Raw genomic sequence first — 15,194 nt, 5'->3', positions numbered from 1 at the left:
AAATGAATATGGTTTCTGGTCACTTTGAAATGGCTGCCAAGCTCCTCCCACTGATTACATCATGATCTGGGTTGCATTAAAGGCTTCACTAGTAACAGAAGACTCACTAATTGGATTCAACAAACTGTCAGTGCTATAGAGCAGAGTGCATAAATGCAGCTCAGATTGTGATGTCATCAGTGGGTAGAGCTTGGCAGCCATTTCAAAGTGACCAGAAACAATATTCATTTTAAAATAACTTTTTTTACTGTTACTATAGCATGATACAGAAAGGGATTCAGGAGGATATTTTCAGCTTAATCTAAAGTAAGACATTAAGTCTAGTCAAAATGAAACTTTCATGATTCATTCAGATAGAGCATGCAATTTTAAGCAACTTTCTCATTTACTCCTATTATATTTTTTCTTTGTTTTCTTGGTACCTTTACTTGAAAAAAGGAAGAATGTAAGCTTAGGAGCCAGCCCATTTTTGAGTTAGATCCTGGGTAGCGCTTGCTGATTGATGAATTACATTTAGCCACCAATCAGCAAGCATTACCCAGGGTTCTGAACCAAAAATGGGCTGGCTACCAAGCTTACATTTTTGTTTTTGGTTCAGAACCCTGGTAGCACTTGTTGATTGGTGGATTACATTTAGCCACCAATCAGTTAGCACTACCCAGGGAGCTGAAACAAAAATGGGCCGGCTACTAAGCTTATATTCTTGCTTTTTCATACAAATATACCAACAGAATGAATAAATATTGATAGTAGGAGTAAGTTAAAAAGTTCCTTAAAATTGCATGCTCTATTTGAACCATGAAAGTTTAATTTTGACTAGACTATACCTTTAAGATGACTAAGGTGTAGACTGTACCTTTGAATAAGTTTTTATTTAATAAGTGTCAATAAACATATCAATGCCTGAGTTTATATTCTCAATAAACAATTAAAAAGCACAGAAATTCTGAAATTAATCTCGCTATCTAAAACAAAGTATACAATGCTGCATTGTATTATTAATCTATGTTGGGTAAGAGAGATTCATTTTGGAATTTCCATGCATTTTAACTTAAACAGTGAAAAAATCTTTATACATGTGTGTGCCTGATGCACATTGTGTAGTGTTTCTGTGTGTAGTGTAGCAAGGGAGTGTGTAGTGAGTTATCTGATTTCCACTTACACATATACAGCACATGGAACAGGAAACTGCTCCCTGTCCTTCAAGCTACAGCAAAATACAAAACAATATCTGGGACTCCACCTCAGATAAACCTCTGTTGACAAATTACTAGTATCTCTTTTGTGTCTATTGAGTATGCTTCAAATTCGTACATTAGTTAAATACATAAAAAAATGTAGGGGGGGGGTTTGCTCTGCATAAAAATACCAAGGCCAAATAAGGGGGCTGGGCTGGTGGGAGCCCCACAAATTTGTTTTGCCCAGGACCCCACAAATGCTAAGGGTGGCCCTGATAAAAAAAAGTGTTTACATAAAGCATCAAGTTTAAAAGCAAAGATAAATTAGGGTGTAAACAACTGTGTTTGTGCAAATTTGTTATGTGGTTATGCTCTACCATTAGTAAAACAAAATTGGTGCATATTTTTTTTATTCATCTGTGCTTCCCTGGCAATAACAGCATTGTTGTGTTTTATTTTGGCAAACAGTCCATATTTTTTAATTACAAAGCCAGGAAATTGTGCATCCAATATTTTAAACTATACAAATATCCCTCTGAAAACATTAGGACTTGGAATCAGCTATCCATGTAGCACTCTACTCACCTTTAAAGAAATCTGCCAACAAATCCACCAAGCATGAATGCATTAAACAAGAGCCTTAATCCAATGCTAAAATCTTGAGCTTTGCAAATGACTCTGTGATTAGGCATCACCCACACAGGCAGTGTGTTATGTACGCAGGCAAGCAGACCAGATGCTATGGATACTGTGCAAGAGGTGAATTCATCAATTATTTAGGGCTGAAATCACCAGACTTGGAGCTACCCAGCCTTCAGACATGGCAACCAAAACAACGGATCTGCTAGAGGTAAAAGCAGCCTGTGCATGGCTGATGTGTTGTTAGCTGAAGCAGGGCAAACACACCATTTAATTATACACACACCGAAAATACATGTGTATAAATAATGCATATCAGTGCACATTAATAGGAAAATATATATACATCCTCTAATACATAAGTACATATCATATGCATACAATATAAAGCTCAATCACAATAGATAGCTGATGTTCTCACCTGTTCCTACTATAGCCTCCTTAATGTCACCACCCAATACAATTTATCTGAGCTCAGCCAGGAGCGGTCTAAATGCCCAGTCAGTGGCAGTATAACACGGCTGTCATTCTGGGTATACTGGAGCTGGGGAAGGAACAGTCACCTGCACCTGCCGCAGATCCAGGGATGTGTCCCTGGGTTTCCCAGTGTGATGACAGACGCGCAGGGGGTGATCACGGGGACAGATCCTGGAACGTTAAAAGTGACAGCAATTGGATTTGCTCAGGCTTCTGGAACTGTGACGTAGGCTTGAGACTTAACCCTTCTAAGGTTGATACTAATAGCATGCCATTCTCATAGAAACATATAGATTACAATATACAACGTGGGCAGTGGCTTTATGAGTGTGGAGTGAACAGATGGTCGGGAGCACAGTAAGTGGGTGGGACAATGGGGGAGCACCAGAAACCAGCATCTCCCCCCTCCATACCAAGTTCTAGGGGGGAGGGAGGGGGAGCTGCTGGCAGAACAAAGGGAATAGGCAGGGATAGGGGAAGAAATAGGGAGAGGCTAGGGGAGGGACTAAAAAAGAGTAAGGCAGAATAGGGACTTAGCAGAGTAGGAGGTTCAGTTAACAGCTTGTCTTCTTTCTTCACAGGTCGCAGGAACAGTTTCTCTTTGTTTCACAGGCTGCAGTAACATGGAGCGAGGAAGCAGGTTCCAACTAAAGGACTGCAAGATACCGTGCTACACATACACTTACCTAGAAAGAAGACAAGGGTTACAGGTGAGTGTTATCCCCCTAAATCCTCCTTATTGCCCCCTGCTTCCCCTGCAGCATCCTCTCCCTCTGATTCACAATGTGCTGCATATATTACAAAATATACTGTGTAAATGCCATAACTAATCACACACACCACTGTATAAAATAGATGTTTGTGTGCTGCGAATAGTAATTGTATACAATTAAATGCGACCTATAACGAATATCATGCTGAAAACCACATAAGTCTCCTGTGAGAGAAATGTATCTGTATACACAAAACATAAGCTCAGAGGCTGTATCCTGTCACATACTATGTGCTGCCTTAGTATTGTCTGTATTATCTGTATACACAAACATAAGTACAGAGGCTGTATCCTGTCACATACTATGTGCTGCCTTAGTATTGTGTGCTGCCTTAGTATTGTCTGTATTATCTGTATACACAAACATAAGTACAGAGGCTGTATCCTGTCACATACTATGTGCTGCCTTAGTATTGTGTGCTGCCTTAGTATTGTCTGTATTATCTGTATACACAAACATAAGTACAGAGGCTGTATCCTGTCACATACTATGTGCTGCCTTAGTATTGTCTGTATTATCTGTATACACAAACATAAGTACAGAGGCTGTATCCTGTCACATACTGTGTGCTGCCTTAGTATTGTCTGTATTATCTGTATACACAAACATAAGTACAGAGGCTGTATCCTGTCACATACTGTGTGCTGCCTTAGTATTGTCTGTATTATCTGTATACACAAACATAAGTACAGAGGCTGTATCCTGTCACATACTGTGTGCTGCCTTAGTATTGTCTGTATTATCTGTATACACAAACATAAGTACAGAGGCTGTATCCTGTCACATACTATGTGCTGCCTTAGTATTGTGTGCTGCCTTAGTATTGTCTGTATTATCTGTATACACAAACATAAGTACAGAGGCTGTATCCTGTCACATACTATGTGCTGCCTTAGTATTGTGTGCTGCCTTAGTATTGTCTGTATTATCTGTATACACAAACATAAGTACAGAGGCTGTATCCTGTCACATACTATGTGCTGCCTTAGTATTGTCTGTATTATCTGTATACACAAACATAAGCTCAGAGGCTGTATCCTGTCACATACTATGTGCTGCCTTAGTATTGTCTGTATTATCTGTATACACAAACATAAGTACAGAGGCTGTATCCTGTCACATACTATGTGCTGCCTTAGTATTGTCTGTATTATCTGTATACACAAACATAAGCTCATAGGCTGTATCCTGTCACATACTATGTGCTGCCTTAGTATTGTGTTCTATCTTAGTATTGTCTGTATTATCTGTATACACAAACATAAGCTCATAGGCTGTATCCTGTTACATACTATGTGCTGCCTTAGTATTGTCTGTATTATCTGTATACACAAACATAAGTACAGAGGCTGTATACTGTCACATACTATGTGCTGCCTTAGTATTGTCTGTATTATCTGTATACACAAACATAAGCTCATAGGCTGTATCCTGTCACATACTATGTGCTGCCTTAGTATTGTGTGCTATCTTAGTATTGTATGTATTATCTGTATACACAAACATAAGCTCATAGGCTGTATCCTGTCACATACTATGTGCTGCCTTAGTATTGTGTGCTATCTTAGTATTGTCTGTATTATCTGTATACACAAACATAAGCTCATAGGCTGTATCCTGTCACATACTATGTGCTGCCTTAGTATTGTGTGCTATCTTAGTATTGTCTGTATTATCTGTATACACAAACATAAGTACAGAGGCTGTATCCTGTCACATACTATGTGCTGCCTTAGTATTGTCTGTATTATCTGTATAAACAAACATAAGTACAGAGGCTGTATCCTGTCACATACTATGTGCTGCCTTAGTATTGTCTGTATTATCTGTATACACAAAACATAAGCTCAGAGGCTGTATCCTGTCACATACTATGTGCTGCCTTAGTATTGTCTGTATTATCTGTATACACAAACATAAGTACAGAGGCTGTATACTGTCACATACTATGTGCTGCCTTAGTATTGTCTGTATTATCTGTATACACAAACATAAGTACAGAGGCTGTATCCTGTCACATACTATGTGCTGCCTTAGTATTGTCTGTATTATCTGTATACACAAACATAAGTACAGAGGCTGTATACTGTCACATACTATGTGCTGCCTTAGTATTGTCTGTATTATCTGTATACACAAAACATAAGCTCAGAGGCTGTATACTGTCACATACTATGTGCTGCCTTAGTATTGTCTGTATTATCTGTATACACAAACATAATTACAGAGGCTATATCCTGTCACATACTATGTGCTGCCTTAGTATTGGCTGTATTATCTGTATACACAAACATAAGTACAGAGGCTGTATACTGTCACATACTATGTGCTGCCTTAGTATTTTCTGTATTATCTGTATACACAAACATAAGCTCAGAGGCTGTATACTGTCACATACTATGTGCTGCCTTAGTATTTTCTGTTTTATCTGTATACACAAACATAAGTACAGAGGCTGTATCCTGTCACATACTATGTGCTGCCTTAGTATTGTCTGTATTATCTGTATACACAAACATAAGCTCAGAGGCTGTATACTGTCACATACTATGTGCTGCCTTAGTATTGTCTGTATTATCTGTATACACAAACATAAGTACAGAGGCTGTATACTGTCACATACTATGTGCTGCCTTAGTATTTTCTGTATTATCTTTATACACAAACATAAGTACAAAGGCTGTATCCTGTCACATACTATGTGCTGCCTGGAAATCTCTTTACAACCATGAACCACCCAGACGCCCCCACCACCCAGACCACACATGATCCTGTCCACTATATAACCGTGACCCTGTCTCCTCCCAACAAGACCTTTCTGAGTTTGAAGAACCATGCGCCACATATGAGGCGGAGCGTGTTCTTGGCGGACCGGAGGCCACCATTGAGGCCTTGGGCCCGCATCTTTGAGGAGTATAATACTGGCCTGGAAGGGGGGGGGGATCATTCTGCTCAGAGTTTGGAAAACAATTAGTTTACAAATAAAATGGTCCAACTAAAGAGAACATTTAACCAAGTTATTTCCAGAAATATCAGACAAAAGGTCCATAGCAATATGAATAAGCAATATCCTAATTTTCAAAAATGTTACAGAAGCTCAGACATTGTGGGGATATAGACAAACATATCAATCTCATGCATTATTCACTGCATAGAATTATTAAATCTCAAGAAAGCTCTCTAATCTTGTATAATTATTTCTGTATGGCTAAAACAGGACCTGGAGATTACAGACAATACTAAGGCATTCCCAGTGGCTTGTGTAGTCAAGTATAGTTGAAGTATTTCTTTTCTTATAATGTGCTTTAACATTGTCATACAAGAGAATATGGAAGATCCTGTCATTATGATATATTGTCTTGCTATAGATATATTAATGATTATAGCAGTCATTTAGCTAGTTTGAGCCAAAATACAGCAACATTCCTTAAAAATACATATGACTTAAATGCTAATTCAGCTATAGCTATTTATTAGAAGAATATTTTAAAGAAACTAATATATATTGCTTAAAGTGACAAACAAAATAAGTACACAATGCATAAGAACACTCTTTTGATGCCAGTGAGATCAATATTTGTAGTACTGGAAATAAACACAACATAAAATAATTACCTATGTAATCCATACTGTATAATTCTTATAAAGGCACCGTGTGGATAAATATATATCGCAAGTAATGCACGATAAATTGCTATTGTTGCTAAGGCTTTCTATGCTTTTTAAGGCATATGGTTATTGCTGGATTGTTATATAAGAACACCCACTTGCTCGTCCAGACTGTGCAACCATTTAAAGCTGTTTGTAGGTATACAGTACTGGCAATGTATATGGTTAGGTATATTTTACAATTATAATTGAATGAAAACAAAATAGATTGATTTAGCTGAATAAATTGTACAGAGTCTATTATTCTATTACCGAGTCTATCTCTATATCACAATTAAAAATGTTCTAGCCTGTTTGGTGGTTGGGTCAGTGCGCATGCCCAAATGGGACGTCACTCACAGTAAAACAGAAGTTTTTTCCTGTGACGAATCCTACGGGATATAATTTCCCAGCAGTACTCAGGGATTTTTTGCTTTGATATAATTTAACACATATAAAGTTTGTTTCCTTATTTACATATCTATAATCGGTGTATTGTAAAATATACCTCAGTAAATAAAATCGCATTTAGTCCTTACCCTCAGCTGGTTAGGTTCAGCAGACACCTCTACCCTTCCCTACCCTATTTGAAGACTAAGCTCATCATGCAGCTGAGTTTGGTCTATCAGTAGAAAATAGGATGCTGGCGTTATAGCCGGCTGATTATAAATCTGGGGGATATATAGAGTGAATATGAGTAACGTAATTTGCATTTAATACGTAGTACGTGTTTACTAATTGTTACTACAAGTCTTTATATCCTGGGGTCCATTTAAATATCTGTTGGGAAAGATAGAACATGTTTTATTGAATGATAGGGTTTATACTTCTGGAGATCAATATTGGAAATACATTTTTATTATTTATTTTATTTAATTACAAGTATTTTCAATAATGATTATTAACATAATTTAGAATCACAGCTCCTCTAACTATTCAATGTAAGTTAACTTTATGTAAACAGTGTCTGACTCTGCACCAAATGTCATAATACAAATGTCAAAACGAAAAAATAAGGATATGGTTTGTTATATGAATATGATCCAAAGTCCTCATTTATATCCCATACACTTATCATTTCTGTAATACTATTTACTATTATGTAACATAGTTTAAGGTAGGCTTTGTTTTTTATTTTGGGAGGTTTGCATAATAGCCATATTAGTGGGTATAAGGCTATTTTATATCTCCACTTCATTTTTCTCTCTATATAATCATCTTCCTTCAAAAATTGTGAATTAAAGGACACCACCACCACCACATATGGGACATGCCATTGCAATGTGATTGCATCTCCAGCAGGTATTTTTTATATTATGTAATAGTCAATGTAGTCTTTGTGGTCTAAAATCCTATCTATGTAATATCTATAGATGACTTTAGTGTTGATTATTAAGTCAGTGAGTCTGTTTGTGGCAATAATATAATATATAAATATCTTTCCCAGCTTGGTAAGTGTGGTGGAACCTATCCATGAGGGGTGCTATATAGTAGCTTATTTATGATTAATATTGTATGTCTAATTGGTGGTGAGCTAGTACATAACTGGTCAAAGTTAGTCTGAGGTCTTGTTTGTGTTTTGTAAGGAAGGGATGTACACATCTGTATGTGGACCATTGTTTAAAACAATTAAAGCCTTGGCCAATTAGATCAGTTGTCCTTAGTCCACTAATAGATAGTAAGTCAGCAGTGTATAAATCATGTTTATTTGGTTTTATATAATGTCCTAAGTCTAATTCTCTGTTTTCTACTAGTAAGGAAACCTTAGAAGAGATGTGGGGTACATGTATTGAACTTATTTCCCAGATTTGGAATGTTGCTTTATTTATTGGATGGGGCATACTATTTTCTTTCTACAAGGTAGTTATAGACCAACATAGTCTACTAATTTGTAAAGTTTATATTATATCTTGTTCTAGGATAACCCAGCATTTATCATTTTTATGTATACTCCGGTCTACTTTACTTTGGGGAAAGACTGCATTTCTAAAGTTAGGCATTCCTAGTTCCGCTTGTAATTTCGGTATCAACATGGTTGTTTATTGATTCCGGGGTGTTTTTTTGTACCAAACTAAATTATTAAAAGCTATTCCTTGCTAATAAAAAGGATGCCATTTTCTGTTTTGCATGAAAAGGACTAAAGCATGGTACTATTGTTTAAGCTCTCCATGAGGATTTACAGAGAGTCAGACAGAGAAGGAACTGTGGGCTTGATACCTTATCCTGAAGCAAAAGCATTTAATATTAACAAAAGAACTGCATTCTTTAGAACTGGATCAGCAGTTTAATGGTGTTCTAGTTATGTGATCAGTAGGGCCTAACTTTTTTTGTAAAGCAATAAAGTATAGTTTCAAGAGATTCTACTGTACTAGACAGGTTATTTGACTTTAACATACAGTCTCAGGCATCTGACTCCTAAATTTCTGGTATGTCATCCTAAATGGTTGATTAAGTGGTAATAACGAGTATACCCCCCCCTTTTGAACGGGACTTAAAGTTAATGTAAACTTTTATGACTCCTACATACACTGGGCGCCGGTTAAGGCCACAAGGGATAATAATCAGCAGTTGGTTTCCACAACAGCAAAGCTTTGATACCATAGTTAGGGAGGAGAGGCATGAGATGGGAACACTTGCCACAGGGGCTGATTTTTAAATGAACGCATATCAGGCTGGTGTGATCCTCTATAATAACACAATTGGTGGGGCGTAGATTCCCAGAGAGGAGATTTTTAGGGCTAGAAAACGCATCAATAGTGCCATCACACTGAGTGGTGAGCACGGAGATGTACAGGCCAGATGCGGTACATCTGTCGGACTGTGGTTTAGACATTTTCCTACAGGACATAAGGACCACTCTACAAAACATGGGGAGTGGAGGTCACAAGCTAGGTTGGGCAGTTGAATAGTATAGGGAGGTTGCAGCAAAGAGTCCCCTCTTTTGTTTTTGGGTATGGTGGCGGTAATTGGCGGCCAGGGTTGGTGCACAGTTTGACCGAGTAACGCAAAGGGCGTAAGTGGAAATATAGGTCTACGACCCCAATGGGCGAGCCAGTAATGTTTCCACATGTGCAATGCAGCGTTTGGTGCGGTGTAAAGGCTGGCTGAGGGACTCCCTACCCCCCTTTTCAAATGATGGTTTCCAGTTAAGGCAAGTTAAGCCGCAATTACGGGGGGTTTAGTTAGGGGACTCATTGCCGTTTCATATGCATATGATTTAAATAAAGTGACCTTGTTAAAGGGACACAGAACCCAAATGTTTTCTTTCGTGATTCAGATAGAGCTTGCAATTTTAAGCAACTTTCTAATTTACTCCTATTATCATTTTTTCTTTGTTCTCTTGCTATCATTATTTGAAAAAGAAGGCATCTAAGCTAAGGAGCCAGTAAATTTTTGGTTCAGAACCATGGACAGCACTTCTTTATTGGTGCTGTCCAATCAGCAAGGACAACCCAGTTTGTTCACCAAAAATGGGCCAGCATCTAAACTTACATTCTTGCTTTTCAAATAAACATACCAAGAGAATGAAGAAAATTTGATGATATGAGTAAATTTGAAAGTTGCTTAAAATTGCATGCTCTATCTGAATCACGCAAGAAAAAATTTGGGTTCAGTGTCCCTTTAAATTTGCCACTACCGGCGGGTCCTGATGGGTTCTCAGGTGAATATTATAAAGTATTTAAAAAATGTCTGGTCCCCCACTTGCACAAATTCTGCAATGACATCATGCAGGGTACCCGTATCCCACAGGACATATTGCAGGCCAAAATAGTGGTTATACCCAAACCAGGAAGGAATCCCAAAAAATACCAAAACTATAGGCCGATCTCATTGATTAACCAAGATTTAAAAATTTTTACAAAAATTTTAGCAAATAGGCTCAAATTATATCTACCCTCATTGATACATCCCGACCAGGTAGGATTCATAAAAGAAAGGGAAGCCCCAGATAATGTGAGACGAACGGTGTCTCTGGTGGAGTACTTGGTGGGGACAAAAACGCCTTCTCTGCTCCTATCTCTGGACGCAGAGAAGGCGTTTGATAGGGTCGACTGGGAATATATGATTGAGACACTAACATTCATGGGTTTCAAAGGACAATTCATGACGGCTATTAAAAACCTGTATTCAGACCCAACAGCAACTATCAGAGCAACGGGCCATCAGTCTAGGCCAATTAAAATATTAAATGGGACACGTCAGGGCTGCCCGCTATCTCCTCTATTATTTGCACTAAGCATAGAACCTTTAGCGGCCTACATCAGGGGAGCAAAAGACATTACCGGAGTAAAAATTAACAAAGAAGAATATAAACTCACCTTATTTGCGGATGACATTTTGCTTACATTGACGAAACCTTTAAGATCACTCCCTCATCTATATCAAGTCATTGATGAATTTTCAAAAATCTCAGGCTTCAAAATAAATTCAGATAAGTGTGAGGCTATACCACTGACACTACCACTACATACTCGTAAGTTGATAGAAGCGAATTTTGACATTAAGTGGGCTAAAAAATATATCAAATACTTGGGAGTTAACATAACAAACACACTAGAGGGACTCTATAAGGCAAACTATACTGAGATCTTTAAGACCGTAAGAAGGGATTTGGGTAGATGGAGGAGGGGGTGTTTCTCCTGGTATGGCAGATTATCGATTATAAAGATGAATATTCTACAGAGAATATTATATCTCTTCAGAGCATTACCAATCAAAGTACCGCAAAGAGAGCTAGCAGATCTCCAGATGGACCTAATTAGATTCCTACGAGGACCCAAAACAGCTAGAATAGCCTCCCAACTATTAAAACAACACAAACAGCTAGGGGGAGTGGGGGTGCCCAATTTGTTAGACTACTATCAGGCAGCTAGGTTGTCACAAATTACGCTGATAAGCAAAAACTGTCGAGAAATAACTTGGACTAGACTAGAGGCAGACTTAGCTGGGGTGAATGATCCAGCCACGATTGTTTGGAACACCTCAAACACTACAAACAAAACACTATACAAACTCAAGGTGACAGAGGAGTCCAAACATATGTGGAAATACCTCACATCTTCTCTAGGCCTCATACCCAAGGGTACTAAGATAATACCACTGGGTTCTATACTTCCTGCAGAATTTCAAATACTAATATGTAAGTGGGAAAATAAAGGCCTCTACAGAGTTGCAGACTTTTTAGATAAAGGTAAAATGCTCACATACACCCAACTGAAAGATAAACTTCAGCCGGACACCTTACATTGGTTCCTATATCTTCAGATATCCACCACAATATACAAATACAGACAAAACAAACCACTAAACCCATACACTACAACAGAACGCATTATTGCAACCCCAGGTAGAAATAAAAAACTAATATCACAACTGTACTTGGCAATACAAGATGCAAAAAAAGGCTCCAAATTGCCGCTTCATGAGAATTGGGAAAGAGACTTAGGTGAAACATATGATGATGACAGATGGACACAAATACTTTCTAGGATTAGCAAGGGACTGATATGCGCAGACCTTATCGAAAATTCTATTAAAACATCTTACAGGTGGTATCTTACACCCATAAGAACTGCACATTATACATTGCAGAAAAGTAGACTCTGTTACAGAGGCTGTGCAGAAATTGGAAATTATATGCATATGTGGTGGGAATGTGGGGAGATTAAACAAATTTGGAACAAACTTTCTAAATTGATAAGTATCCTATTAGATAAATCTATGATGCTAACGGCGGCGCAGGCCCTCTTGCATGTTTCAGATGAATCCTTAAACTTAGCTACCAATATATTCATAAATATACTTTGTACAACCACGAGGATATGTATAGCCAAACACTGGAGAACAGGTTCACCAACGTGGTCAGAAGTGATTAACAGGTTAGATAATATATATGCTATGTCAGAATCTGCCTCTTGGTTGCAGGATACAACAACACATTTCCAAAAGATTTGGGTCCACTGGATCATGAACAGAGATAGAAGAGAGATAAGGGAAATTTAAGTCTTTCAAGAGTTATAACACGATAGGGGATCTCTCCTAAACTTATTGCCACTAAGTCTTTTATGGGGAACTTATATACATCTTAGATACAATTTGATGGTTCTCTCTCTGCTCGACGGGAAAGGTTATACAGTTATGAGTTTATTGTTTTACAGTTTCAAAAGTTTATGTTTAATGTTTATAATTATTAAAATAAAAGGAAAACACATTAGAAAAGGGAGGGGAAGGAAGACTATAGATAATTTCGTTCCTACTTCAGGAAAATAAACAGGACCTCATATATTTCCTATGCCTGAAGGCAACTTCAGTAGGTGGGAGCTTTTCCTAGGACTCTATGGACTTTCAGAGATTTCAGTAATGATGGAGATACATTGGGAAAGCCGGATGGATATACTAATTGCTGAGAGAAGTTGTTTCATCCTACAACTCTTTTTCATGTTGTTTGAGACAGATATATGGAATTATAAAACTTTATCGAACATGATAAGAGGTCCTGAGACTGTAACAATGAATATAAATATGTTTATCTGAACTAGGGGCATGATGTATTAGATATGTCTCTTGTCTTCCTTTTTGACAATAAAGATTATTTCAACTAAATTTGCCACTACATCGTTGTTGTGTCTTTATTGGGGAGGTAAAAAAGAGGGAAGGTGAGGTAATAAAAAAATTCTGGTGTGGGGGAAAGTTGGCTCTACAGCACTTATGAGTGTGGAGTGACCAGGTGGTCAGGGAGCACAGTAAGTGGGTGGGACAATGGAGGAGCACCAGAAACCAACATCTTCCCCCTCCATACCAAGTTCTAGGGGGAAGGGAGGGGGAGCTGCTGGCAGAACAAAGGGAATAGGCAGGGATAGGGGGAGAAATAGGTAAAGGCTAGGGGAGGGACTAAAAACGAGTAAGGTAGAATAGGGACTTAGCAGAGTAGGAGTTTCCGTTTACAGCTTGTTTTCTTTCCCACCCTCACCTTCTTAAGAGATAATTACAACAGTGCAACTCTTGGCAGGGCCCTATACCCATCTGATCCCTTTAATTGTTTTGTTGTACTACCCTCTGTTTACAGGGCTGCGGAATCTGTTGGCGCTCTACAAATAACTGATAATAATAATAATAACCCTCCCATCCCTAAATAAATAAATAGAAGATCATATAACAGGTCTCACACCCTTTCTTGTCTTTTGTATTGCAGATTTTAATCAACAAAGAAGTCACGGAGGGCAATGAGTCCAGATGGATGTAAAAGGAATGTTGTGCTATTCGGTCGACATGTAATTGGCAAATATGTGTTTAGTATAAAACAGGGCTATCCCCATTTAATACATATACAGCACATGTAACAGGAAACTGCTCCCTGTCCTTCAAGCTACAGCAAAATACAAAACAATATCTGGGACTGCACCTCAGATAAACCTCTGTTGACAAATTACTAGTATCTCTTTTGTGTCGTTTGAGTATGCTTCAAATTCGTACATTAGTTAAAGGGACAGTAAACCTTTAAAATAATGTTATTTAATTCTGCACATAGTGCAGAATTATATAAAATTATATTAGCGCAAACGTTTTAAAACAAAATTTCCCCTTTGAATTTGAAAAAAAACCTGCTGTTTTACAGACCCGCTCTCTGTGATCTTCTGAGCGGGTCTGTTTTTTTCAAACAACGCATCGGGCCAGCTGTATAGTCACAGCCGGCCGTCCGCACCATAAGACTAAGTGCAGCTCGCTCCTGCTGTCTGACTTAGTGCTATGGCGCGGTCGGGCCGGGCTGTGACTATACAGCTGGCCGATGCGCTGAGTAAAAAAAACAGACCCGCTCAGCAGAGAGCGGGTCTGTAAAACAGCAGGTTTTTTAAAAATTCAATGGGGAAATTTTGTTTTAAAACGCTTGCGCTAATATAATGTTATATAATTATATAACATTATTTTTAATGTTTACTGACACTTTAAATACATAGAAAAATGTAGGGGGGGGCTGCTCTGCATAAAAATACCAAGGCCAAATAAGGGGGCTGGGCTGGTGGGAGCCCCACAAATTTGTTTTGCCCAGGACCCCACAAATGCTAAGGGTGGCCCTGATAAAAAAAAGTGTTTACATAAAGCATCAAGTTTAAAAGCAAAGATAAATTAGGGTGTAAACAACTGTGTTTGTGCAAATTTGTTATGTGGTTATGCTCTACCATTAGTAAAACAAAATTGGTGCATATTTTTTTTTATTCATCTGTGCTTCCCTGGCAATAACAGCATTGTTGTGTTTTATTTTGGCAAACAGTCCATATTTTTTTAATTACAAAGCCAGGAAATTGTGCATCCAATATTTTAAACTATACAAATATGCCTCTGAAAACATTAGGACTTGGAATCAGCTATCCATGTAGCACTCTACTCACCTTTAATTTTTCAAAGAAATCTGCCAACAAATCCACCAAGCATGAATGCATTAAACAAGAGCCTTAATCCAATGCTAAAATCTTGAGCTTTG

At 38.0% G+C, this 15,194-nt stretch overlaps 2 protein-coding genes across 4 annotated transcripts in view; one reads left to right on the top strand and one right to left on the bottom strand.

Moving 5' to 3' along the window:
- SLC7A4 (solute carrier family 7 member 4) overlaps positions 1 to 2,583 on the bottom strand; it is a 174,137-nt gene extending 171,554 nt beyond the window's left edge. The window contains exon 1 of the mRNA XM_053702074.1: positions 2,239 to 2,583. The gene's annotated coding sequence lies outside the window, so the exon portion shown is untranslated. The remainder of the gene's footprint in view (positions 1 to 2,238) is intronic.
- Positions 1,678 to 14,144, top strand: LOC128649038 (uncharacterized). Of its 3 annotated transcripts, XM_053702075.1 has the most exons (4): positions 1,678 to 2,028; positions 2,876 to 3,004; positions 7,960 to 8,017; positions 13,908 to 14,144. In XM_053702075.1, the coding sequence occupies exons 1-4, from the start codon at positions 1,999 to 2,001 to the stop codon at positions 13,940 to 13,942; spliced, it is 252 nt and encodes an 83-aa protein (XP_053558050.1). In that variant the 5' UTR covers positions 1,678 to 1,998; the 3' UTR covers positions 13,943 to 14,144. The 3 variants fall into 3 exon arrangements, 1 of the variants encoding a protein (XP_053558050.1); XR_008400642.1 differs by lacking the exons at positions 1,678 to 2,028; positions 7,960 to 8,017 and having other exon boundaries at positions 2,862 to 3,004; XR_008400641.1 differs by lacking the exon at positions 1,678 to 2,028 and having other exon boundaries at positions 2,862 to 8,017.
- The last annotated feature ends 1,050 nt before the right edge of the window (positions 14,145 to 15,194 follow it).

This window comes from Bombina bombina, chromosome 2, assembly GCF_027579735.1.
Source record: "Bombina bombina isolate aBomBom1 chromosome 2, aBomBom1.pri, whole genome shotgun sequence".
Lineage (NCBI taxonomy): Eukaryota > Metazoa > Chordata > Amphibia > Anura > Bombinatoridae > Bombina > Bombina bombina.
The sequence above is the reverse complement of the archived record's forward strand: the minus strand, read 5'-3'. Positions and strand labels throughout refer to the sequence as shown.

Coding starts and splice junctions, on each gene's coding strand:
- LOC128649038 (XM_053702075.1), top strand. CDS start 1,999: ATGGCAACCAAAACAACGGATCTGCTAGAG. Junction 2,029..2,875: donor AAACAACGGATCTGCTAGAG/GTAAAAGCAGCC, acceptor CTTTCTTCACAG/GTCGCAGGAACAGTTTCTCT. Junction 3,005..7,959: donor AAAGAAGACAAGGGTTACAG/GTGAGTGTTATC, acceptor TGTGAATTAAAG/GACACCACCACCACCACATA.